This window comes from Typha latifolia, chromosome 10 (genome assembly GCF_019914945.1).
Source record: "Typha latifolia isolate L0001 chromosome 10, TyphaL0001v2, whole genome shotgun sequence".
NCBI classification, from domain to species: domain Eukaryota; kingdom Viridiplantae; phylum Streptophyta; class Magnoliopsida; order Poales; family Typhaceae; genus Typha; species Typha latifolia.
Window position 1 is genome coordinate 4357168 of NC_133095.1, and position 25971 is coordinate 4383138.

General features: G+C 38.3%; 2 protein-coding genes across 2 annotated transcripts; one reads left to right on the forward strand and one right to left on the reverse strand.

Annotated features, from left to right (window-relative positions):
• Window positions 1-297: 297 nt before the first annotated feature.
• On the reverse strand, window positions 298-13471 carry LOC140795960 (uncharacterized). The gene is made up of 3 exons (XM_073148787.1): window positions 13345-13471; window positions 8434-8508; window positions 298-992 (listed from the first exon to the last, which is right to left on the reverse strand). The coding sequence occupies exons 2-3, from the start codon at window positions 8446-8448 to the stop codon at window positions 534-536; spliced, it is 474 nt and encodes a 157-aa protein (XP_073004888.1). The 5' UTR covers window positions 8449-8508; window positions 13345-13471; the 3' UTR covers window positions 298-533.
• Window positions 13472-21721: 8250 nt separating this feature from the next.
• LOC140796224 (FRIGIDA-like protein 4a) lies at window positions 21722-25228 on the forward strand. The gene is made up of 3 exons (XM_073149152.1): window positions 21722-23019; window positions 23776-23951; window positions 24366-25228. Exons 1-3 carry the CDS (start codon window positions 22155-22157, stop codon window positions 24921-24923), a joined length of 1599 nt encoding a protein of 532 aa, XP_073005253.1. The 5' UTR covers window positions 21722-22154; the 3' UTR covers window positions 24924-25228.
• The last annotated feature ends 743 nt before the right edge of the window (window positions 25229-25971 follow it).

Consider the following 25971-nt stretch of genomic DNA (forward strand, 5'->3'; position numbering starts at 1 on the left):
ATGTAATCTCTCACAAAGAGAAATCGGAAAAACTATTAATTCTCGCACAAAAATGGGAAAAAAATCCTCTTGGTGGTACTTTCTTTCATGATGATAACTGTAGAACCTACAGAAAATTCCTAGTTGTTCCTCCAGACAAAGGAAAAAGAAAAAGAAAAAGAATATGTGTATATATGTATATATATACCATGTGCTCTCATTACAACCATCTCAATTTGTTAAGTTCGTTAATTATATCCACTATAACATTCATAAGAGAAAGTCTAATGATGCATAAGCAAACATAAGGCGCAAAGATTTGTATATCCAAGTTTCTTATTGAGAAGTAAAACACTGCATAATAGCAGTGATCAGGAAGTATAAAAGCATTGTTCGAATTCAAGAACATTTGAGAAAGAGTTTAAAGATTCAAACAGAGATTATTCAAATAAAGACTATCCCATAGCCATTTTGGAACCAGAAGTAGAGGAGTCTCATCCATACATTCTGGGCATTGCGCCACTGAAGTCTTAACTTTGCCTTACTGCATTGTATCACTTACCAGGGCCTTCAATATGCATGTCCATCATAGACTCTTCAAAAGCATCATGAATATGAACTTGGGATATGTAGTCTTCAGTGTTGTTCCTGCTTGCAGATGCAGGAGCATCAGTGATTTTGAGGAAGTTCTCCATTATTGTTTTGTTAACAAAGTGCAAATTTCCATAGCTAGTCCCCTCTCCAGAGTTATACATTCGCATACCCACAAAGTCACTGCCATGACTGTGAGAACCTTGAGGATCATTCAAGCTGTAGCTCCCTAATCCAAATGTTATATCAAGGCTTGCACCTTCTCTGTGAGTGCTTGGTGGAATAGTTGAATATGTTGCTGCCACCCCTATATTCGGTATTGGAGCAGTTACAGAAGGAAGCTGCATGCGAAAAGTAGGCAGACTTCGCTGGGTTTGGAATTCAGGAGCCATGGAAACATTTCTTACACGCATAAGTTCTCCCTGAAAGTAGTTCAATGTCACCACAAAAAGAAAATGTATAAAAAAAAATAAAAATAGAAGCAAGATGAAAGCTCACCATCTCTATTAGTAATTTGATATCTGTCTTTAGGATATTTTTAGACTAGAAATGCTTTTATTAGTGTTTGCTCGCTATTCAACTAACTTTGATTCTCTATCAACCAATAATACAAGGCCATTAATATGTGATATATATTCTCATGTGTTTTTTTTGTTTTTTATTTACTTTACTGGGTACTGGTGGTATTTTACTAGAGGTTTCTATCAATCTACCCTTGTGTGATTCCTATTGAAATCTACATACATAGAATAAGTATAGAAAAAATTGGCAATCGTTCTTGAATCAAAAGGTTTATCTTTGTCCATTTTGCTTTCAGTCGAATTCATAACTGTTTGAATTGTGTAATTTCCAATTATTGGTATATTTATAACTCTTTTATGACGAACCAATGAATTTTTTATAGATGGTTGGCTAATGCTCTGCTTTGGTTAAGCCTTATTTAGACATTATTGTCAAGTATTAGTTGTACCGACGGAAATCTACATTGCATGGTCACATGGTGATGTACTTGAACAAAATTTATAATTGTTAATGTATATACTCTTATCATGTACCTGAGGGACAATATACCTCAACCATATATTTATACTCATTCTCAATGTGAATACATCAGAGTTCTTCCATTCGTCACATGGTATCAGAGCTATCACTAGGTTACCATCTTTAACCTTCTTCGTGAACTCGTAGCCGATCGATCTCTCCGGTCAACGGATCACACTCATCGACGCCGACCGTCACCGCCTTCTCTACCTCCTCCATCTCAACCCTGAAGTCGATCCCACCGACTTTGGCTTCCTTCCCACAGCAGGGGAGGAGTCGTTGGTCTGGTCGCAGACGAGGAAGGCAGAGGATCCGATCTTGAGCTCAGCGCAGAGGAGGAGTGGCGTCTCCTGGCCTTCCACGCCTCGCCGTCGTCAACTATTGCGAGCTTCATTTCCTTCGACGCCTCGCTGCCATCGATTGTCGCAAGCTCGAGTGGCAGCTCCAAGGTCTCCATCGACGCCGCCAGCGAATCCATCGACTCTGACCCCTTTCCGTCGATTCCGCCCCTTCTCTGGATCACTATCAACGTGAATCCATCGACTCCGGCCCCTTTCCGTCGATTCTGCCCCTTCTCTGGATCACTATCAACGTGAATCCATCGACTTCAGCCCCTTTCCGTCGATTCCGCCCCTTCTCTAGATCTCTATCAACGCCGTCGACTCTTCCCTCAGGCTGGAAGCTTCTGATCGGAGAGGCTTGCCAACTCCGGCGCTTCCTCCAACTCCGGCGACGGCGATCGTTACAGGTTGGGCGCCTTTAGGACTCAACGGCAAGGTGAATCAATCCCTATCTGAGAAATAATTGATTAGATCAATTCATCTCAATTTGTTCTTGCTCGAAGTCTGATCTAGCAAAGGGTTAATTGATTAAACTTGCTACTTGAATCAATTCATCTCAATCCTATCTGAGAAATAATTGATTAGATCAATTCATCTCAATTTGTTCATGCTTGAAGTCTGAGCCAGCAAAGGATTAATTGATTAAACTTGCTACTCGAATATGTTGCAACTATTTTTCAATGGCTAATTCTGATATAGTCCGTGATTATCTTCCTTCTTCCGCTGATTTTATGCTTGTAACCGCTGCTGATTGGCCATATTGGTGTGCTACAGTAGATAGTGCACTTGATATGCTCCACCAGTGGCTTTCCCTTCAACCGGGGTGGAATAGGTTCTTGATGTCACTTCTGCTAATTACTCTCGCTCAAACTACTCTCGCTCTCGTCCTCAGTGTTCTCATTGTCATAAGCCGAAACATCTGATTGAGACATGTTGGGAATTGTATCCTGAGAAACGCAAGAACCACAAACAAAAGAGTCATCTACGTCCGATGGCATCTATGGCTACTATTGTATCTTCTTAGATGCCTTCCACCATTCCTGTCTTGCATACTGCTCCATCAGATCGTCTTCAGCAGATTGAGCAAACACTGGCGCAACAGAGTCAGCTCCTCAGTCGTCTTTTACATAATCCAGTGGCCACTACATCTGCTTCTCCAACAGATCACTCAGCCATGTCTACTCCATCTAGTATTACTCGTGACACTTGGATTGTGGACTCTGGTGCTACTCAGCATATGACTCCAGATTCTTCTATACTTACTGTTTGCTCACCCATGTCGCATTTACCACCTCTTCAAACTGCAAATGGATCTCTTCTTCCCATTTTTCAGTCTGGATCTATTACCACTACCTCGAAGCATTCCGGTCGTCTCACTTTACCGCATGTCTTACATGTTCCTGATCTGAGCATGAATCTTCTCTCAATTAGCAGTATTTGTGATTCTGGCTATCATGCCTTATTTACTGCGACTTCTTGTGTTGTGCAGGATCCACTTACCGGCCAAGAGATTGGAGTTGGTCGTAGAGCTGGTGGCCTTTACCACATCTCTTCTCTTCATCTACCTGTCTCACCCATTTCCCATTTTGTTGGTGCTACTCTCTCTCCTGTTGATTTGTGGCACCGTAGGTTAGGTCACATGTCCAAATCTCGTCTTAAAGGTATTTTCCATTCTGGAGCCTTAGGACGAGATTCTTTTGGTTTTAGTTCTATGTCGGATTGTGTGAGTTGTAAGTTAGCCAAACTATCAGCTCTTCCTTTTTCTTCAAGTAATAGTAAAAGCAGTTCATCTTTTGATCTTGTTCATTCTGATATATGGGGCCCTGCACCTTTATCTTCCAAGTGTGGATATTTGTATTATGTGAGTTTTATTGATGACTTCTCTAGATATACTTGGGTTTATCTCATTCGTCATCGCTCTGAGATTTCCCAAATTTATCAAATTTTTACATTTATGATTCACACTCAATTTCACAAACACATTAAGGTTTTCAGTCTTGACTATGCTCGAGAGTACACCTCTACTGCTATGCGTTCCATTCTCCATTCTCATGGCACCATTTTTCAACAGTCTTGTCCCTACACTCATGAACAAAATGGTGTAGCAGAACGAAAACATCGTCATATTTTAGAGACTATGCATGCTCTCATTCTTAGTTCATCTGTCCCTCGTTCTTTCTAGGCAGAAGCTCTCTTGACCTCTGTTAACCTTATTAACTTCATGCCTTCTCCTCTCCTACGAGATCGCTCTCCTCATGAGGTTCTTTTATCTGTTAAACCAGATTATAGTATTATTCGTGTCTTTGGATATACTTGCTTTGTTTTGCTACCTGCTCATGAGTATGACAAGTTGTCCGCTCGATATGTGCAATGTGTTCTTCTCGGATATAGTTCTGAACACAAAGGTTATAGATGCTATGACCCTTTGACTCGTCGAATGCGGATTGCTCGTCATGTCTCTTTTCTAGAGAATATTCCTTATTACTCTCATGAGTCTGAGGACCTCACTTTTCTTGAGCCTCCAACTTCGACATCTATTCCTCAGTCTCCTCTTGAGACAGTGCCCACTTCAAATTCTCCTAAGGAGCCTCTTGTTGGATGTCCTAGTGATTTTCTCCCTTGTCTACCTATCACTCAGGTGTACTCGCGACAAGTTATTCATGTACCTCCTTCATCTTCTCCTCCTCTTGTTCCTCCTATTTCATTTTCGGCTCCACCTTTTGCACCTTCTCCTCCAGCTGAACTGTGGGTCCTTGTCGATCTCAACGTGAGCATCGTTCTCCTAAGAGATATAGATTTATTGATGTTGCATGCTATTCTTCTGAGTTCCACATCTTTCTAACAGCTCTTCACGCAGATCATGAGCCTAATTCTTATCAGGAGGCTGTTGTCCATCTTGAGTGGCAACATGCTATGAATGAGGAGTTTCAGGCTTTTGCACATACTCAAACATGGGATGTTGTTCCTCTACCAAGTGGCATTGAACCTGTTAGTTGTAAAAGGGTTTACAAAATCAAGAGACGATCTGAATGATCTATTAAGAGATATAAAGCTCGTCTTGTTGCTAGAGGTTTCACCCAAGAGTATGGCATTGATTATGAGGAGACATTTGCCCCTGTGGCTCAGATGACTACTATTCGTACTCTTCTTGCGTAGCTGCCATTCGTCGCTGGCCTTTGTATCAAATGGATGTAAAGAATGCTTTTCTTCATGGTGATTTGGCAGAAACAGTTTATATGCAGCCTCCACCGGGATTGTCTGTTCCTTTGCCCTATGTTTGTCAACTTCGGCGTACCATCTATGGTCTCAAGCAAGCACCCCGTGCTTGGTTTGAGCGGTTTCGTCGAGCGATGACAGAGGTTGGTTTTGTTGAGAGTGATCATGATCACTCTATGTTTACGCGTATTTCTCCGCAGGGATGTGTTATTCTACTACTCTATGTAGATGACATGATTATTACAGGTGATGATTCAGCTACTATCAAGTCTCTACAGAAACATTTGTCTCAGTACTTTCAAATGAAGGACTTGGGTCAGCTGCGTTATTTTCTTGGTCTTGAGATTGCTCATAGTGAGAGAGGTATACTTGTATCTCAACAAAAGTATGTTTCTGATTTGATCAGCAGGGCAGCTATATCTGATGATCAGACAGTTGATACACCTCTTAAGCTTCATGTGAAGCTTCGTCCTACAGATGGAGTGCCATTGACAGATCCAACTAGATACAGACAGCTTGTTGGACAACTTGTGTATTTATGCATCACTAGACCAGATATTTCTCATGCTGTGAGTATAGTTAGTCAGTTTGTGGCGGCTCCTCGATCTACTCATTATGCAGCACTACTCCGGATTCTCAGATATGTGTGGGGGATTGTTACTCGCTCTCTATTGATATCTGTTCATTCATCTCTTGTTCTTCGTGCTTATTCCGATACTGATTGGGCTGGTGATCCTACCACTCATCGTTCTACTACTGGATTCTGTGTATTCCTTGGTGACTCTCTTATATCGTGATGGAGCAAGAAGCAAGATATTATCTCTCTCTCTAGTACGAAGCCAGAATATAGAGCTATGTCCACTACTTCTAAGGAAATCATTCACCTTCGCCGTCTATTGGGAGATATTGGCATAGCAACTCCTACACCCACTGCTCTTTATTGTGATAACAGGAGTGCTATACAGATTGCAAGCAATCCTGTATTTCATGAGAGAACAAAACATATTGAGGTAGATTGTCATTTTGTTCGACATCAGTTTTTAGCTGGCACTATTAGTCTTCCACATATATCATCTATGGAGCAAATAGCAGATTTCTTCACCAAATCGCATCCCACTCCACGCTTTAGATATCTAGTTAGCAAACTCCTTGTGTTTGATCCACCTTGAGTTTGAAGGGGGTGTTAATGTATATACTCTTATCATGTACCTGAGGGACAATATACCTCAACCATGTATTTATACTCATTCTCAATGTGAATACATCAGAGTTCTTCCATTCGTCACAATAATAATACTTCAACAAAAAAACATATGCACGTTAGAAAGTAGAAAACATTTTTAAAAAGAAGGTAAGGAATAATAATGTTTGAAACATCCACATTTTATGTGCCGAGTGTACCTAAAAATAAAATTAACACTTGGTTCGTGTTTTTAACTCGAAAATATTCCATCTAAAATAATTTAAACGTTCATAGAGTTCTTTGGGTCTTTGATCATGGAGGTTTTCTATCAAGTATGACCTACTGATCTGCAGAACGATAGAGAATCTTCTCAAAGAAAAAAAAACAGAAAATTGGAGAAATCTCCTACAGCCTTTTCTATTGAGACTGCACTCAAAGGAGTTTAGGCTTTTGTTTCATTATATGCAACCATGCATACATGGCCACCAGCTGGCTTAGTGTGAAATTACAGAAAATGTAAAACCATTTGACCTTTCGAAAAGCGTGCATGTTCACAGGTACACACATATGCATATTGGTGCATAATCTCGGGAAGTTCCAAAGGATCTTACAATAACTCGATTGAGTTACACTAATATTGCCTGAATTTATTTTATTTTTTGTTTAATTAGTGGATCCGTTACCATTTCTAAGACAAATAATCCTTCCATGACTCCTAAATTGATTTCCTATATAATATAAATGTACACATATCACATGGTATATTTTGCAATTCAAAATTGATTAACTATGGCCTTCTCATGGGGCTGCATTATGCAAGTTTGTGTAAAAGAAAATATCTGCCTTAGGAGATGACAATAGGCAAATGCGTCTATTCCTATATGCTGCGATTTGTGATTATGATACGGATTGAACCTAACCAACCCATCTCAAACTTGATCATTTTTGTTTTTGAAGAATAAGGATCTCTGGTTGGAGTGTTCGAATGCCATAAAAAGCCATTCAAAAGCCATGAAAAGGCATTCGAACACCTACAATAGTATTCGCATATACAGAGGCACTGTTTTGATCATTTGAACGTCTGACGGCTGAGATATTTCGTATTAGAATTTATTTATTATTTTTGAACATACGACTAGCCTCCAAATGTGTGGAGTGACAGTCACTTTGGAATTATTAAATATTTGGACATTTATTTTGTATTTAGGTTTGAGCCAACCTTTTCCTTCCTCCTCTCTCCCCATCGGTACTCACTTCGAAATTCAACCCATTACAACTCCGTTGCTTCTCCCTCTTCAGTCCAGTGACCAATTCCACCTACAAGCCCCTTCCCCCCTCCCCCTCAACTTGTTCAAGGCACCATCCCATATCACCACTTTCCCACTTTCCACCATCCACACCCCTAACCTTTGGTCAGTATTTTCACCATATATATTGATCTACCTATCCGATCGAGAAGATTCTGATTGTGTTGGATTCTTGACTTCTAGAGAAATAACATATTCGAATCTCATATCATTTCAATAGTTAGATCGATCCATCTTGTTTATGAAAGTTTTGTGTTCAATTTTGTCCAGAGCTACATTACGGATTAGAATTATCTTCATTGAGGATGATTGTAACACTATCATGGTATAAGACTAATGTTGTAGTGAGTCAGGAATCTTGATTTGTCATTACTACTCTCGGACCTCTAAGCTAGGTCCATTTATTAACAGCCTTGTTTCGAGAAATCTAAACAAAGTCTTATCTAAAAACTTACTATATTTAGCAAATAAATAAACTTGCATTGAATAAAGTACTAACTAGAAGATATATAAGTGCTACAATAACCTAATGATCACAGACTGTCCACTGTCAACTATATCATTTCTTCAAAATGGACTATAATAAACTAATGATCAGATACTGCTACTGTATCATTTTTTAAAATGGGCTAACAATAAGTTAATTTGGAGCTGGCTAAAGTTAATTAAAAATGCCAGTAAATTGAAAAGTGAAAAGGCACATTAAAGAATTACAGGATCTAAGAGAAAGAAGCTGATATAAACAAATACTATGGGAAAAAGGGAAGAAGAGGACCTGGAGATACGACATGACATCAGAAACAGTAAGTTGCGATCCATTTTGCTGAGTGATCCACTGAAGTAATTTCTCCTGAGATAATCAAGTGCAAATCTTATGTATAACATCTTTCAGAGAAGTACATTATGTAGGAAAGGTGACCAAGGTAATATGGCCAACCCTCTGCAGTAGTTGTCCATAACTATGTTAGGTCAACATGAATAATTAAATTCAGAAAAGTAATTACTTGGAAAAAAGATAATGAACACATTATGGTTCGACACATTTTTCAACAAATGAACTACTCAAAATGATAATTCAGTCGGTAAGAGAGAAGTATCAAGACTATTTCGAGAAAAAAGAACAATCATGCAAGATCATCAACTAAAAATGAAAACCTAAATCAGTAGCATCGCTTAATATTTGAGCATGTTTCTAATTCAAAGGTTTGGTGTATGACTTTTAACAAAGTTAAAAAATAGTAAAGTATTTAACATCATTGTACTAATTCTTAGAAGTCTTCTGAATGCAGCATGTAATTTGTGTATGAGTTATGATTTTCAGTATTTTAATTTGCTTCCTATCCATGCATCAGCTATTTCCATTGCTTCAAAACAGATCAAGTTTGTCGCTACCTTTATCAGCTGCCAACTAGCCCTGATATTGAGTTTTCTAGGACTTGGGTAACTTTAGCTAGATCTAGTTCATACTTTCTAGTAATGCAGTCAAATAATAAGTAGACATTAAGCTAATAACAGATCTACAGGATGAATTAAGATTGATACATAGAATATTCATAAAATTGTGAAATTTTGGCAAGAAGCTATATCTAGCATGTTTACTATAAACATTTATTGCATCATATCCATGTAATAACCAAATATGGCATACCGTTACATACAATCAAGCACTGTGGCCCACCTATTCACTAGCCAACAGGTATATGTGCTGCAGGCTTATTTGCAATTAATATTCCATATTGAAATTTTTTGACAACAACCGTGGGGCCACAAATATTGTCCTTTGCGATTAAGATGCTGCCTGGTTTGGTTCCAGCAGAGGAAGATGAAGCTCTTAAAAATCTTCTGCCTGAAGACACTTATTTCTTAAAGCAACAAGGTTTGCAGAATTGATTGTTCTCTACCTATAGAAGCCATAACATGGTGGTACTGCTGCCTACAGCGGGTCGCTGAATAGTCCATCATATAAGGAGCCACTGGACTGTTCAGCTCTTTTCTCCACCATAGGACATACAGGCGAGCATTTTCTTAACACTTATAATGCTAACCAACCTGTCTACCTCTGGAGGAACCAACCAAGCCAGCAATGATGTACCGATCGTGTAACTTTGATAAAGAGAACTCCTGACGATCATGTATTGTAACAAAAAACTTTGTTCTGTTGCCTATTTTGGAAAATAAAATAAAGATCTATGTGCTACTGTGGTTTGCAAATTCAAACAAAAAAGAACTCAAGATACTCATTTAGTAATTCACCTTAGGGCTTACAAACATCAATTACTTAGTTACAAAACAAGCTATTGGTGGATGCTTACTTGATAAATAACTAAATACTAATAACATGCTATAATTTTTGTATGGTCCCTCTGCATTCTATAAAGAAGAAAAAATCCTATAGATGACTAGATCAAATATCGCATCTTTTTAGCTAGCAGAACAAACAGAGAATGAGAGTGTCTAAAAAAACTACGGTAAGAAAGTTATGTTATTCACCTAAAGAAGATACATGCACTTAAACATTAACTCGAAAGAAGGCTCCTACTTATAAATCCAAACAATGGTTAACTAAATATTAAAGCGGCTAACGGGTAAATAATTAGATATGAAAGATGATATCCTATGTAGACCCTAATGTTTCATACAAGGAGGTATTCTAAGACTTAACATCACCACAAACTCAAACCAGATTCCTAGAACATGCCCTGATTCTCATAAGCAAGATTCCACAAATAGTGCACAGAGATATTAGTATCTTGTGGATAGCTTCAAATAAATTCACTGTTCCTTACTCAAGCCTTAAGGACTTCCAGACAAGTCTTTTGCAGTAAACTTACCTTAATGCCTGATGCAAGGGGATGAGTTTCTTTTCTACCTGCCATGCATGATACTTATATTAAATTGAATCACAATCTCAAGAACAAGTTATATACTCCTTAAGTTTCCTCACCACCATATGTTGAACATATCATGTGAACTAGTTTGGGGAAGGAATATTGATTGAAATCATTGAACTACTGCAGAAACAGGGTGCAATCATCTCAAAATATCAACCTCAAGTTCTTTAACTTTTTTCCCTCCCATCCATGAGTAGCTAACCTTGCCATTCAACCCTCAAATTTACTTGTCAAAGAAGCTAGCTTGTTCCTAAGCTGCTTAAGGTCAATAATTTTAGCTAAGCTCACGGGCTCATTTAATAGATGAGCCAAGCTTAAGCTCAACCATTTAACCCCACTCAAAATAGTGTATGTGCGCAACTATGTGAGTATATGTGCATAAATGCATACATAACATTTCCACGGTATATATTGTCGACTATATAAATAGATTTTCTGCGTGGAATGCATAAATAGCTTTTTTGCATCCTCCGAATCAAAATTTAATTATGACTTTCAAATGAAAGAGAAGCTTAGGGTATTTGTACTTGTCTCCATTTTTTTCCAATAATGACATTCAAAAAAGAAATCTTAAATTTAAGCTTCTTTTCTTCCATCTAGATTAAACTGAAATAAATAGATAAACTTGTAACCCTAATTAGTTGATAAGCATACTATATATAACTCAGAGATTAGCTTGATATCCCTAAGACCATTCCTGCAATCCCTTAAGTGATTGGGAGCAGCGCAAGCTCATCTGAAGTTAAATGAGCCAACTTGAGCTCGGATCTTTTACATACCTGATAGGTAGGCCTCCTGGTTGAAAGAAGTTATAACCTTTCTCCATAAATGGACACTGTATCATATTAATAACAAATACATCATTCCTAGATTGAGTACTGAAGACACTGAAAATGATAAGGGTCTTCCAATTTGAATGCTTGTTTCCTGGAATTAGGTTTGAAAACATTCGTTCCAAAAGTTAAGCAGTTCTCAAATAGCAACAACCTAGTGTTCCAGGTGATACCTTCAGATTTATGTGCAATTTAGGCAATATATGGTGGCAATTCCAACAGGTACAGACATATATAAAAATAAACATAATAATCAAAGCTTATGCATCTTCTATATTGAAATGTTATTGCGGCACGTTAAGTTTGAGGACGTCATCAGGGTTTATATACATAGATAGTTGCATAAGGATTAACCTCAGTTGTTACAACATCTAAAATACATATATTTTAAATTCTCCCACCCCCTCTGCTTCTTCAACGTGTCTTGGCATGTGGACCTAATCACAACTCCTCAGTCTAGTTAGAGATGAGCACTTCATCAAACATCTAAAGGTATGATAGTACTATACTAGGCCTATAAACTTTGTCTAGTTCCGATAGGGTTGATGGAAAATTGGAAGCAGACCTGATATTTGTACTAGACCACTAGACCACCTGATCTGATCTGACCCTAGAATATGACAAATCACTGACACGCTGATCTACCTGAAACCGTTATAATAGAACCTAGTCCAAACATTCATCACAGTACCAACTATAAAAGAAGATATCGATAATACAGTGTATAAGCCATTATTAGGTTTATACACACACACACACACTACATATATATATATATAGTCTTTGTACATGCATTGAATTCAAAGAATTCTGCCAGGAAATCTTCCATAGATAGTTCAAAGTAAATATGTTATGAGTTTAATATATCTATCTCTTTCTAATAAGTTAATTATCACTCAGGCAACCACATTGTAGGATGGTATCTTCTTTCTTCCATGCTCCCTAAGTTAGCACTGTTTTAAGTCCTAAATGGTATCAGTTACTACAAGCATAATAAAGAACTCTAGGCATATACGACAGCGTTGGGGAAAATTGCCCTATAAAAAGGAAGCTAATCAGAAATATCTAATAAATATATATATGCCAAAATTCCATGATGCAAAGTCAAGAAAAGGAAAAAAAATCCCCATTTTGTTCATGAGAAGAGAAGTCAATAATCAACTATTAAAGCAGATTAAGATTATCTCACTAGCAGCTAAAGAATAGCAATAAAGCATCAAAAATCCAAATGTCAGCGGCGCAAATAAACGAAATAACAGAGATCACCATCCAGATAAATTTATTGGAACAATCAAGAAATCTACAGAAACAGAACAAGATCTTTTCCTTTTATGCTCAACTTTTATTAGTTCACAGATAGAAACTGAAAAACCCTAAATATGTCAAACTTCAATTTTTTTTTTTAAAGATAAGAGAAGAAAGATCAGAAGACGATAAAACTACCGGTAATAAATCTAAACTTCTAATCTTTCTAAAGCGAACATACTAAAAGGAGCAAAACCCAATTGCCCTTTTGATCTGATTCCTTTTGTTCTTACCAAGCCGTGATATTCCCCGGCCTGGAAGGATACTGTAAGCTGACTCTGAGCATACAAATGCAGCTCAGAAACGGATTTCACAACATTGGAGAAGGCACTGTTCAGGATCCCATCAGTCCCCGAGGGCTCTATGTTCTCTGTCTTCCTCTTCCTAGACATACTTCCCTTCTCTCCTCTCTCTCTCTCTCTCTCTCTCTCTCTCTCTCTCTCTCTCTCTCTCAACTCACAGAAACGAGCACAAAGGCGCCGCCTTTCCTCCCCTAATTCCATAAGACCTCAGGGAGGAACCCAGAAAGGAAAGCCAGCAGTCCCTAAGACCTCAGAGAGGAACCCAGAAAGGAAGACCAGCAGTACCGGAAACTAGTGCGTGGAGAAGCGAGAAAATGGAAGAAAGACAAGAATTGGAGAAACTCCAAGGAGTTACCTGCAGTGGGAATCCAGAATTAAATGAGAAGAAGCCCCAAACTGGCAAGAGTAATCCTGTAAACGTGCTCTCCAAAGAAAGGAGATGAATCCTTTCCGGGAAGAGCCTACAACTGTCACTGATGCTCAAGCTTGCCGTTACGGGCCAGCCGATATATACATATAAATAAATAAATGTTTAAATTTTATTTATTTTTAAAATCTATCTAAGTCCCTACTTCGTTTGTATTTTATTTCTTTACAGTCTTATTGGCATTTAATTTGTATTCAAATTCATTTTAAGATTAAATTTGTAGTCGAACCCATGTAAGATTTGATTTGTATTTCTATATGTATCAGTTTATACTATTAATATTTATCCGGATATAGTTTTACATTTCATTATCGATCTAATTATATCCGGTGTAAAAATATAGATCTAAAATTGAGTTGACTAATATCCTCAATCTTTTTTTTTAATTAGGATAGAATATTTGAAAACTTTCAGTTCATGACCTCCCTCTATTACCATTCGCATCCTAATGACTACACGGTTATTAGTGGATTAGGCAAATGGATTAGCCCTCCTCCATACAGTCCACTGTTAAGCTCCACTGTTAAGCTCATAATATCCTATCATAAATTATAAGCTTGTAGGCTAATTCATACAATAAATAAAAGGAGCAATTTTCTTGAAAGGAAGGTTAAATTTTTGGGCCAAAATTTCAAATGTGAATGAATTATCTGGAGTTAATATCTAGATTTGCAATACTACTCTTGAAGAATGTCAATGAGATAATGCTTAGATAGTCAATGGAACTCATACTGTACATGTTTTAATTATTTATAATTTAATCTGTGTATTCTTAATAAAACACCAAAAATAATTTATAGTATCTTCTCAAAACATCATTCTCATAATTTATTTGCTTGTAGTAAAAGGAAAACAACTACGAACACATTCCCTTAAAAAATAGAGTAAATCATGGTAATGCGTGTTTGCATCGAAAGTCGTGCTAATCTCTTTGGAGATGTATAAAATAAACCTTGTTTAAACTTACTAATTCTCCTGTGCTTCTCCTTTCAAACCAATCCAGATCACAGTGAATAAAAGAAAGAAAGAAAGAAAGAAAGAAAAAAAACTGTGGCGTCGTAGATTAGCTTGCAATGCTACAAAAGGAGTGCTTGAAAGGAAAAAAGAAGAAAAAAAAAGAAAAAGAGCTAAAGGTGATGCAAATTATGCAACGGTATGCTGACCACTCCCTCCCTTTTCAAATGTTAACGGTTACCGACTATTCAAAAAGGAAAGGGAGGTCTCTCTTCTTACCAACTTCTTCTTTTGCCACACAATTAAACTCTTTCGTTTCAGATATGTCCTTAAAGTAGAGTACTTACTCTTCGTTAAGGAGCCATCAAAAGGGCTTCCATGGCATTATCTGCCCAGAAGTTTCCTCTGTTTTCAGGAGCAGACTATGATTTTTTTTTTTTTTTTTTTTCATGTGGTGAGAGGTGCCAATCTCTGGCAACATAATGATTTTACATCTAAGTGAGAAAAAAAATGTTAAGTGCTGGATATGAAGTAGTTGATTGATGAATATATCGGAGAAATTGAATCAAAGAGGAAAGAAAAATGAGGCTAAAGAAATGCTATGAAGGCTGGCAGCATCGACATACTTCTCGATCGATGACAAATAATCATCGAAAGATATGAGAGGAAAGAGGAGAAGTGGGCAAAAAGGAAGTATTCTTAAAGATCAGCAGAATCTTGGATTTTAGCCATTTTTCTTATTTAATCACAGTAAAGTGAGAATGAAAGAACTATCACGTAGCGTTTTCTGCACATTTCACATTCACAACAGACCATTGAAGAAATTATGCGTAATGAAAGAAAGCAGAGCATCAATAGGACCATTCAGAGTGTAACAGAGATGTCTCATTGGGCATGGGATGCGGCAAGTGTGGAAGGTTAGAAATGAAGAAGTCTGTCGGCACAAATAAGCAGTTGGTTGGATTCATTTGGATCTTTTGACTCTAGTTCTTTCTGCAGACGATGCACCAGTAAAACTGAGATGGAAAGTAATTGTGGAAAGTGTATTATGTCAAGCTCACAGTCTACAACTGTGTTTTCATGGGGTTTTTGCTTAGGTTTTTCCTCATAGGAAAGTGTATTGTGCCAATCTGTCACAACATAGACAACTATATAATCTAGTAGAATCCACACAGGCCACGATAAATCATCAAGATATAACTAAAATCACTAATATATGAGTATACTATAATTAGACATGTATTATGCAAATCATTGTCTATACAATGGAGTACAAATATCAAATAATGGTACAACTCAATATCTAGATAAACTATCTTCTATACCATATCACATGTATAGCTCACCTCATCTTTGTTCTAAATATCTTCCCAGGATATCTCAAGTCACTGTCACAAACCATAATATCTAAGGGTTAGAAAATAAATAAAGAGAGTCCTGAGCAAAAGGTTCAGTGAATAAACCTTACTCAAAATCAGTGATGTCAAATAAAAAGTAAATCATGTATTGAATAATATAAATCAGAAAAAACATCGTATCATGAATGAATATATGAATGTGTCATCAATAATACATAAATAAAAGGTAGATATTGTGTCATAACTGATAAAAGTGTATAATTCTCGACAATGAATAAATATATCTCCATGTCATACGATTATCATAACTCCCTTAATACGACACATATAATACATGACGACCATGATCATGTTATGATACCAAATGCACTCACATATGATGCATAATGACTACTTGAAAATCAGGTATATCAGATGATAATGAAATCATATGCATTTCTCAACATCACCATCATTATTGACATCTCAGTATAATATCATTATACTAGACCACTATGCACAGTCAAAACTCGGCACCCGATCTCAATATCATGCCCATATGCTCAAGGCATATACTGTCATACGCTAAGGGTATCTCAGTCATAATCATACCCTGTCAAACGCTAAGGGTATATCAAAATCCATCCAAATCAGGTACCCCACCAGTTAATAGAAATCACATGAGGGTAACTCGCCACACACATGCCCTGGCGAACGGCAGGTGTCCGATTGTCTATGTGCACAGACTCAACTGACCTCGGACGTGAGCCACGAGATATCGCATATCAGCGACCATAATCATCAATCCAAGCACCTTTAACCCTGGCGCCTACTAGGGTACCCACATGCATTTTCTATTAATTTTTCTATCAATGAGATTTATGTATTTCCTTCTATATGATAGATCACGTGCATATATCTAATACTATAACAAGTCATGCATATCAGGAATTTAAGTGGTAAAGAAGTCAAGAGCAAAATAATGTAATGTAATATCGAATCATATATCTAACACATGCATATCACTACTAGTCTATCACATGCATACTTATGCTAGGGATCATCTCGACATAAAATCATAACAGTAAAATCATTTTCAATCATTTTTATATATCATCAGCATACTCATATCACAGATCAGTCTAATCAAATACATGATAAAATATGCTCGACTGAAATTATCTCTAAATAAGGTCATATAATCTTGCTGGAGGCCAAAACATGCATATATATAATTATATAATATATCCTAATTTGATAAATATATCTAGGGGATAATACTACTCACATCTGATCATAAGACACAACTCGCGTATCCCTTACATACGACAATTGAGGGACAACTCGTCCTAACATGGTCCATAGGACCTCACATAAGGGGTTCGAGATCTGAAAATATTTAAGTAGCATGAAGTTAGCCGTTCATCTAATTAAAATCCGTTCATATAAAATATGATGATTTATTAGGTTTTAGAATTTCTATTTAGATTTTTAATTATAAATAAAAATATAAATATAGATAAAAACCTAATTATAATTAAATTATGGTTCTCACTCTATCTTAATTAATTAGGGACTATGTATTCATTACTTTATAAAATAATATATAAATAAATAAGACTAGTATTTTATTTGTTACAAAATAATAATATATAATAAATTATTAGAATTACTTAAAATGTATCTCATAAGAATATTAGTATATAAATCTGATAATTATAATTTTCAAATCTATCTATTAATCTAATAGAGATATAAATAAATAAATATAAGTATCACCTATATTTATACCTAATTAATCATTAATTATACAAATTATAATTAATAATAATCATATTAAAGGATATATATTATTATTAAAATAATTAATGTCTAAATACTCTATTTGCATTAATTAAAAAGGAAATACCTAAATAAATAACATAAATAAAATAAAATAGAATAAATAAATAAATAAAACACTACCACTAGTGCTATGCCGAGCCCAGCACTGTGCATAAAGAGAATGAGAAGAAGTTGAGGAAGAAGAAGAAGAAACAAGAAAGAAGAAGAAGAGGAAAAGAAAAGGAGAAAGAAATGAGGGGATCGGGTCGGCGGAGAGGGGGCTCGGCCGCTGTTGGCCAACCAGCGGCCGGCCTCTCACCGGCTGCTCGGTTCCAGTGAACCCGAGAGAGAGAGAGAGAGAGAGAGAGAGAGAGAGAGAGAGAGAGAGAGAGAAGCCATAAGAGAGAGATATGAGAGAGAAATAAAAGAGGAGAGACAGAGGCGATAGGGGGTTGGCGGCGACTGCGGCGGCGCTAGGGGTGCGTGGCACCCCCATGCCGCACCCATTTGCATGGGCACGTGGCCGGCCACGTCGTGCCCATAACAGATTTTTTATTTTTTATTATTTTTATTTTTATTTTTATTTTTTATTTTTTATTTCTTTTAAGGATAGGTTGTTACACGAGTGAATAAAGACCTCATTTTAGGAATAAAAAAACAAACACTTGTTTTCCCATTTTTTTCTTTCACTTTATATCACATTAAAAGAATTATTATACCATTATTTTAGAATAATAGTTATTTCTAAAATAAAGACCTTATTTTAGGAACAACAAAGAGGAATATCTATTCTAGAATTAACATTAGTTCTAAAGTAAAACGGGGCCTTAACATTTATTGACGGTGAGAAATATTGATGAAACATAGATATGGACACAATATGATAAATCTTGAAAAAATACATCCACAATCAGCTGCCTACTCCACATTATCATTGTCTACTCCACATTACGGTTGATAGCCACAACATGGCATAATGGCAACCCTAGTAAGCTAGGAAGAGAGCACCTTTGTTTCATATGGGTTAAGCTTCTCATATTTGGTATCTTCATTTAGAGAGACTCCACTAGGTTAAGGACCTCAACATCATCTTTGCCCACCAACATAATCACCCTTGCCACCTTGAGCTGTCAAATTTCCCTCGTACATGTGACAATATCCCAATTTACTAGATGTAGGCCTTTGTCTAAGCTTTTATTCCCTAACAGATTAGATCATTAGGCCTAATTCACCTAAGCTCGGCTCGAGCTCATCGGATTTTAATTAAGCTAAGCCCCGCTCAAGCTCAAAACAGTAATACGTGCCATGAACTAGGCTCACCCCACTATGCTTGCTCATAATACTCCTAAGGGTGTCAAAATAAACTAGTGGCTCAGCTCAAATATAATGTTATATATAAATATATTTATAGCCATTAGACCTTTTGATGGCTCCTATCTTTATCTAACCTTAACTTTTATCTAATAATATTCACTCCAATAAACAAACCCCTTCCTTCCTCGACTTCCTCCTCCTACCTCGAGCCTCCTCCTCCTTCAACCTACTCATTCGGTTTCCTCATGTTCCTTCTCCCCCTTCGGCCTCCTCATCCTTCGCCTTCCATCTCATCCTCCACTTCCTTCGTTAGCCTCCTCATCCTCCTTCACATTCCTTCTCCTCCATCAACAAGCCGCCGTTGTAGCCTCCTCCTCCATTAGCTTCTTTGAAACACCCAAACCTCCAAATACATGTGTAAATCGCGTGTGTAAATTTCTCCACGTGGTGTATCACATGACCTGTCAGTAATAGAATTTCACAAGGCACACAACAACACAAATTCACCATAAATAAACTCAACTATAAGAGTTTGGATATAAGTTCCACAAGTCACAGCAAGCCTTTTAGATACACATCTAAAATACAATGCTAAAGTCCAAAATACATCGTCAATCATAACGCCCTCGCAGGGGCTCAATACAACTAATAAACATACTGAAATAGAAAGGCAGCTACTCCTCGCTACCCGCACCTGCGTTCCCTAGCTCTGAAATAATGCCACCAAGAGGTTGTGAGCTCACAGCCCAGCAAGTAGGATCCATACAATCTAAGCAATAAAATCATATGTGCATATCCAATGCATGCCTATAATTGCTAGTAATAATAATATGCTAGTTGAAATGACTTATTATGAGTTACTAGATCAATGCAATTAATAAAGATTTCAGGTCACTATCCTAGAACATGTTAGTTACTAAACGTATCAAGATAAGTCCACACAGATATCATGCTTGATATAATCTTTTATTCATACATATCTCAATCATAGTGTTTACATGTTATGCACATCAATAAAATAGTAGTTTAGTCATCTCATGCCCATCGAGGCATTAATCATACTTATCATAGCTCACTGAGCTATTCATCACATAGGGTAAATACTTTCAAGAAAATCATCCATCACATAACTATCCATCATCTCATACATCGAGAGGGGATATATACACATCTAGCGGTAATGCCACCTACATGTGTATGACGACACTACATGACCGATTGTCTGTGGCAATCAGACTAATGACCCCGGTCGTAAGCCCATATCTCACTCTCTCTGAATCATCACCGCCCTTAGCGGGAGAATCGGGAGCCCTCGGCTCATCAACAGGCGCCCTAACCCTACGTCGGTACCGGTAGAGATATATCCCTGTCTCACAATCATGTTCTTTTATCATCATAATCTAGTCCTGACTATGTAGTATAATTACTTGAATGCCACATAGGCTCTCGACCTCATGTGTAAGCCGTTAATAGTATAGTCATATAATATACACTCTACCCTTAACCCTGGGCTACCCTTAACCCTGGGCTACCCTTAACCCTGGGCTAAGTGAGTAAGGGCACTCACTGCCTAGTCAGAACCTAACTATTAATGATAGATGAAAGTGGTGTAGTATCTATGAATGTATAAAGTATGTCATAGTCATTATGATCGTTACATTCTATATTCACAACAGATATTTATGCAATGATATATCATACAGGATACATGTAGAGCATCGTTACACTAATGCCTATGCTACATTAACATTCTCATAATATCATGATGAGCAAATTATCAATAACTGTATATGTAAAATATATCATAGTACACTAAATGCATGTATTAATACCGACATTTCCTACAGTGTCATGACAGGTATAATAATTGTGTATTAATACCAACATTACCAAATGGGATAGGCTGAAGGTATTGGATTAGGCTCAAACCTAACCCAATAGGCAATGGGGCATTGGTGGGCTGCAGTCTAATTGTAGCCCACAAAGTTGCATGAGGTGGGCTGGGGGTCCAACCATAGCCCACAAAGTCTGGCTGTGGGCTGCAGTCCAACCGCAACCCACCAAGATTGAGTTGGTGGGCTGCGGTCTGCAGCCCACTAAGCCGATCTTAGTGGGCTGCAGTCCAGCATAGCCCACTAAGGGGGATGGGTGGGGGGCTGCAGTCCACTAAGCCGATCTTAGGGGGCTGCAGTCCAGCCGATCTTAGTGCGTCAGTCAATTTTTTTTTTAAATTGGGGTGTTGCACTCTTTATCTTCTATCAGCCTCCTCTTCCATCAAAAAGCTACCACCTCCTTCTCCTCATCCTCCTCCTTCAATTAGGCTCGGACTCGGGCATGGGCTCAGCTCGTGCTTGGCTCGAGTTTGGCACAAGTTGAACCAAACTAAGTCGAGCCTAAATCTCAAATAGGCTTGAAATTAATTTCGAGCCAAACGTGAGCTAGTGCCAACTCACCCAAGCTCGACTCGTTTACACCCCTAAGTGCACCCACCCATTCCTATGATTTTTAGTTCCACATCAGAAATTTAATTAATTATATACCATAGATAAGTAAATCCAATGAAAAATAACTAAAATATTTTCATAGGAGACCCATTATGCTTGACCTATTATGATATATAATATATTTTATAACTCATCCTATTAAGTTTGGTCTGAGTCTAATATCTCACGGGCTAATTAACAGTAATGGATATATTCTAGTCTAGCTCGAGCTCAGTTCGACCCGAGTAATTGGTGGGCATGAATAAATTCTTGAGCCCAATCTGCTCGAAAAGTTTAGTCCTAACTCTGCCTCATGACCCACTTGATAATCACCTATATCCTACAGGAATACACTTGCAAAGGATAACAAGACCGAATCATGCAGCCAAGAGCAGCCAAGCCAATACGTCGGAATGGCCAGTCGGAATGGCCAGCAAGGTGGATTTCACTCCGGTGTCTCGACCCGAAGCTTCTAGCAATCGATGACATAAATAACCCCATGGCCGGGATCCAAGTCGATCCAAGTGCAAACCAGAATGTAGGAATTTTATACAACTTTTACTTGGCAGTCTGTCAATGGCGATGTCCAGTACGTTCCTGCGTACATGGTGTAGGTGATCCCGTCATTTTTATAAGTACCTTTGCTTTCTCCTTTACAGTGGAGCAAAAGGACACGTGTCTTCTGTCCATTGGTTTCACGAACTGACTCGTACCTTCTCCGCTCCCTCCTTTTTTCCCCCTCTCGCCTTTTCCCTCCTCCTCTCTTCTCTTTCCCCCTTCTAGGGTTAGGGTTTCTCCTCTAGATCGAAGAGATCGTGAGATCCCGATGGGTTCGGCGGCGGCTGCCGTCACGAGCTCTCTCATCCAGGACAGCTTCGCGCAGCTGGAGCGGCAGCGCGAGCTCATCTCGAGCTGCACCCTCCTCTGGAAGGAGCTCTCCGACCATTTCTCCTCCCTTGAGCGCGACCTCGAGGCCAAATCCGAATCCCTCCGCTCCAAGTCCCAAGCCCTAGACCTCAACACCCAGCAAACCCTCAACTCCCTCCACCGCCGCGAGATCTCCATCGGCGCAGCCGTCGACGCCGCCCTCGCCGATCTTGACCACCGCCGCGCCGCCTCCGTACGATCCCTCTCCTCCGATGACCCTGTGGACAATCTTCCCGGAAAGCTGAGATCTTTGTGCTCCAAAATGGATTCCGACGCATTCTGGGACCTTATAGTGTCGAAGAGGAAGGAGGTGGAAGTTCTCAGGTCGGAGATCCCTCTCGCGCTTGCCGACTGCATCGATCCAGCTAAATTCGTGTTAGAGGCGATCTCTAAGGTTTTCCCCGTGGATAAACGGGCGGTGAAGTCGCCGAGTGAGCTCGGGTGGGCGTGTGTGCTAATTCTGGAGTCGTTGGTCCCAGTACTAGCAGATCCGGAGCTTGGGACAGCAAGGCTATTGGTGACGAGGAGTGTAAAGGATCGGGCTAAGGAGATGGCGGAGGCATGGAAGGAAGGGCTGGAGCAGCGGGGCGGGCTGGAGGGTGCAAAGCCACCAGATGCACACACTTTCCTTCAGCATGTTGTGACGTTTCGGATTCCGGCGAAGGAGGACAGGGACTTGTACCAGAAGATCATTGTTAACTTCTCGTGGCGTAGGCAGATGCCCAAACTTGCCATGGAATTGGGGCTTGAGGATAGAATGGCTGGTATGGGGTTTCTTTATCTTCCTCTATATGTCTATCATTATTCTATCGCGTTATGTTACTCATTAGTATTTATGTAATGCAGCTTATGTAGTGCATTACTGCAGTATAGAGACTCTTTTGGGAGTCTTAATGTGGATATGTTGTTATTCTTGTAGCATCCTCATTTTCTGTTTAGCTACGATTACCGTCTCAGGATGCAGTCTTCTGTTATTTGGGTTAGTAGCGTGCTACTGTTTTAAATGCACTTGTTACATCAAAGCTTAAATGTGTGGTTCCCCCCCTCCTTTTCCTTTTACTTTTGTCAGTACTTTCTATCAATCCTATCACTCATTTGCAACATATTATTACTCGAGTCAAATTTGTTTACTTGAATAAATCTGTGATTAGTTTTCTGGAATGCCAAGGGCTACTAGTTGACAGGAGGGATGGTCGATATTCAAGCCCCTAATTGCTACTACAGAGAGATGTTATTTTCAGCTTGTAAACCACTATTTGATTCATACTTTATTAAACATGGGCAACTTCTTAATTTGCCATTTTGATCTTTCATGTTGATTTAATCTATATTCTCTACAACCTTGATTGTATATGGTGCGGCTTTGCATGATAAGTATCATCTTCTATTTATTTTCTTTAGGGAAATAAAATTCTTTCTGAAATATTCATGTTACCTTCAGAGGTTACATGCTTGCATTTTTTTTTTTTGGTGTGGTTTGTCTTAGATGATTGACTTACGAACATTGAATTGGTTTACAGATATAATTGAGGAACTTATTGGCAAGAGACAACAGCTTGATGCAGTAAACTTTGCCTATGAGGCTGGTCTTCAGAACAAATTCCCCCCTGTTCCTCTGCTGAAGTCATTTCTGAAGTGTTCAAAGAAGGTGCAGTCTTCAACTTTAGAAGATCACAACAACTCTGGCCAAGCTGTGGTATGTAAATTCTTATCCTTTTTTATGGTGGTAGTTCACTAATGAGCAACTCTGAGTTGTGAGTTGTGACTAAACTAAAGTGCTGTTTACCATTATTTCTATCTATTTATTTTAAGATGTTATTGATGGTTCTTCTAATGAAAGGCACTTATTTTAAATGTTTTGCTTTGTAAAACTGCCATCAAAAGTTTCAGTTTCCTGTCGTTTTTAGTTGTGTGTTCTGTTATACAGATTTGACAGCTTTTTTGTTATCTAGTCCACTAAAATGTCCCTATCAGTTGATTGAAAAAAACTTTTATATGTGATTTATTTGTATGCTTGGAGGGAAGACATTTTCCTTACGATTATTGCAGCTATTCCTTCTTATTGTCAATTTAAGAGCTAGAGATTCTTTCCTTTCGGGATCTTTTGCAGGTCAATGCTAATAGGAAGGAACAGTCAGCTATCCGTGCAGTCATGAAATGTATTGAGGATCGCAAGCTTGAAGCTGAGTTTCCCTTGGAAAACCTTCAGAAGCGTCTTGAAAATCTGGAGAAAGCCAAAGCCGAGAAGAAGAAGCCTGCAGGTGGTGGTCCTGCAAACAGTGGTCCAGCCAACAAACGCACACGAGCAAACAGTGGGGGACCAATGCCTCCTGCTAAGGCTGGTCGACTGACAAGCAATGCTTACGTGTCATCTTTCCCTGCTGCACCCACCTATGTGCGGTCACCATCTGCCCACACCACATATCCAGCTGCTCCACCTCCTCATCCTTATGATAGGCCAGCAGGACATGGAGTTTATGGCAGTCGAAGCCCACCAGCGATGAGGGATCCATATGCATATCCAACTGAAGAGGTAGCCAATGCAGCACTTGGTGTGCCTTACCCCTCTGCCCCTATTAGTTATCCTGTCTATGGGGGTTATAACAACTGCATGGGAGGTTATAGCAATAGCTTCATGCCGGGGTATCAGCAGGCTTATTATCGGTAGGAGTTGTCAAGTCCTAAATGGATGATAACCACTAATGATCCAGTCTCATTTTCTCAGTGGCTACTTTTAGTGACTGACTAAGAAAGTAGGGTTGTGTGCGAGCTCATCCGTAGACCGTTGGTTAGGTCTTGCTTAGATCAGCTGTATCTTGCTTCAATAATGTATGTAAATGTTCTGAGATGTTTTAATCATTCAGCACTGAACACTGGACATATGAAAGTGCTTTAATATTGCAAGGCTGTTGCTAGCTTGTTGTAATATCAAATATTAATCTATAAATGAATATGTGTAGTTAGTTAGGTAAAGCCTTCTTTGCTTGCTTTGTTTCCAGATGATCAATGACTGGTATTCCTTGTCTTAAGTTTGCATTTGGCAGTGCAATTATTGTCTATTTCCGCCCATTTAGAACATTTATTAGATGAACTATGTTGAACTTGATTTAGGTGGTTGCTTTCATCAGTGTTTTAGTACCCTTTGGTCCTTTTGCCATTGTCGTTTGCTTCTGTTATCGCACTGATTTGGTTGTTGGAAGGCTTTGTAATTTTCTTCTTCAAAAGAAACCCAGTTTACGGTGCCACCACACGCACTATGGTGATAATTCTCCTTGCTGATATGCTTCATAGATATTATTCTGCTGTCATCTTTTCCCTCTATACCACCTCTTTTCGCAATAATGGTGGAAGATCTGCGGAAAATAAGTGTGGTAATTGCCTACTTTAGTCATACTGTGGACCAGTTAGTCTTATCTGCTTTGGTCTTGTAGTTGTCAAACGGATATATTTTCAGTAAAATAACAATACATTCACAGTATTGCACTGGACAACACTCTTCATGTTTATTATAAATAATCGAGTTCTATAGTTCAATTATTTCTCGGCAGCCTCCTTACTAGGTTTCGTCCATAACTGCGCTTTTACAATTTAATTACATTTAATTTTTTAATTTATTATAATAGATTATATTGTACATTATATATGTAAATAATGTGCATTTTATTATAATAAAATATGTGTAGATTAAAAAAAAAAATATATATATATATATATAT

What these genes read in the sequence shown, in the direction of transcription:
- LOC140796224 (XM_073149152.1), top strand. Translation starts at nt 22,155, where the DNA reads ATGGGTTCGGCGGCGGCTGCCGTCACGAGCTCTCTCATCCAGGACAGC. An exon ending in GCTTGAGGATAGAATGGCTG is followed by an intron (nt 23,020 to 23,775) that starts GTATGGGGTTTC and finishes ATTGGTTTACAG; the next exon opens with ATATAATTGAGGAACTTATT. An exon ending in ACAACTCTGGCCAAGCTGTG is followed by an intron (nt 23,952 to 24,365) that starts GTATGTAAATTC and finishes GATCTTTTGCAG; the next exon opens with GTCAATGCTAATAGGAAGGA.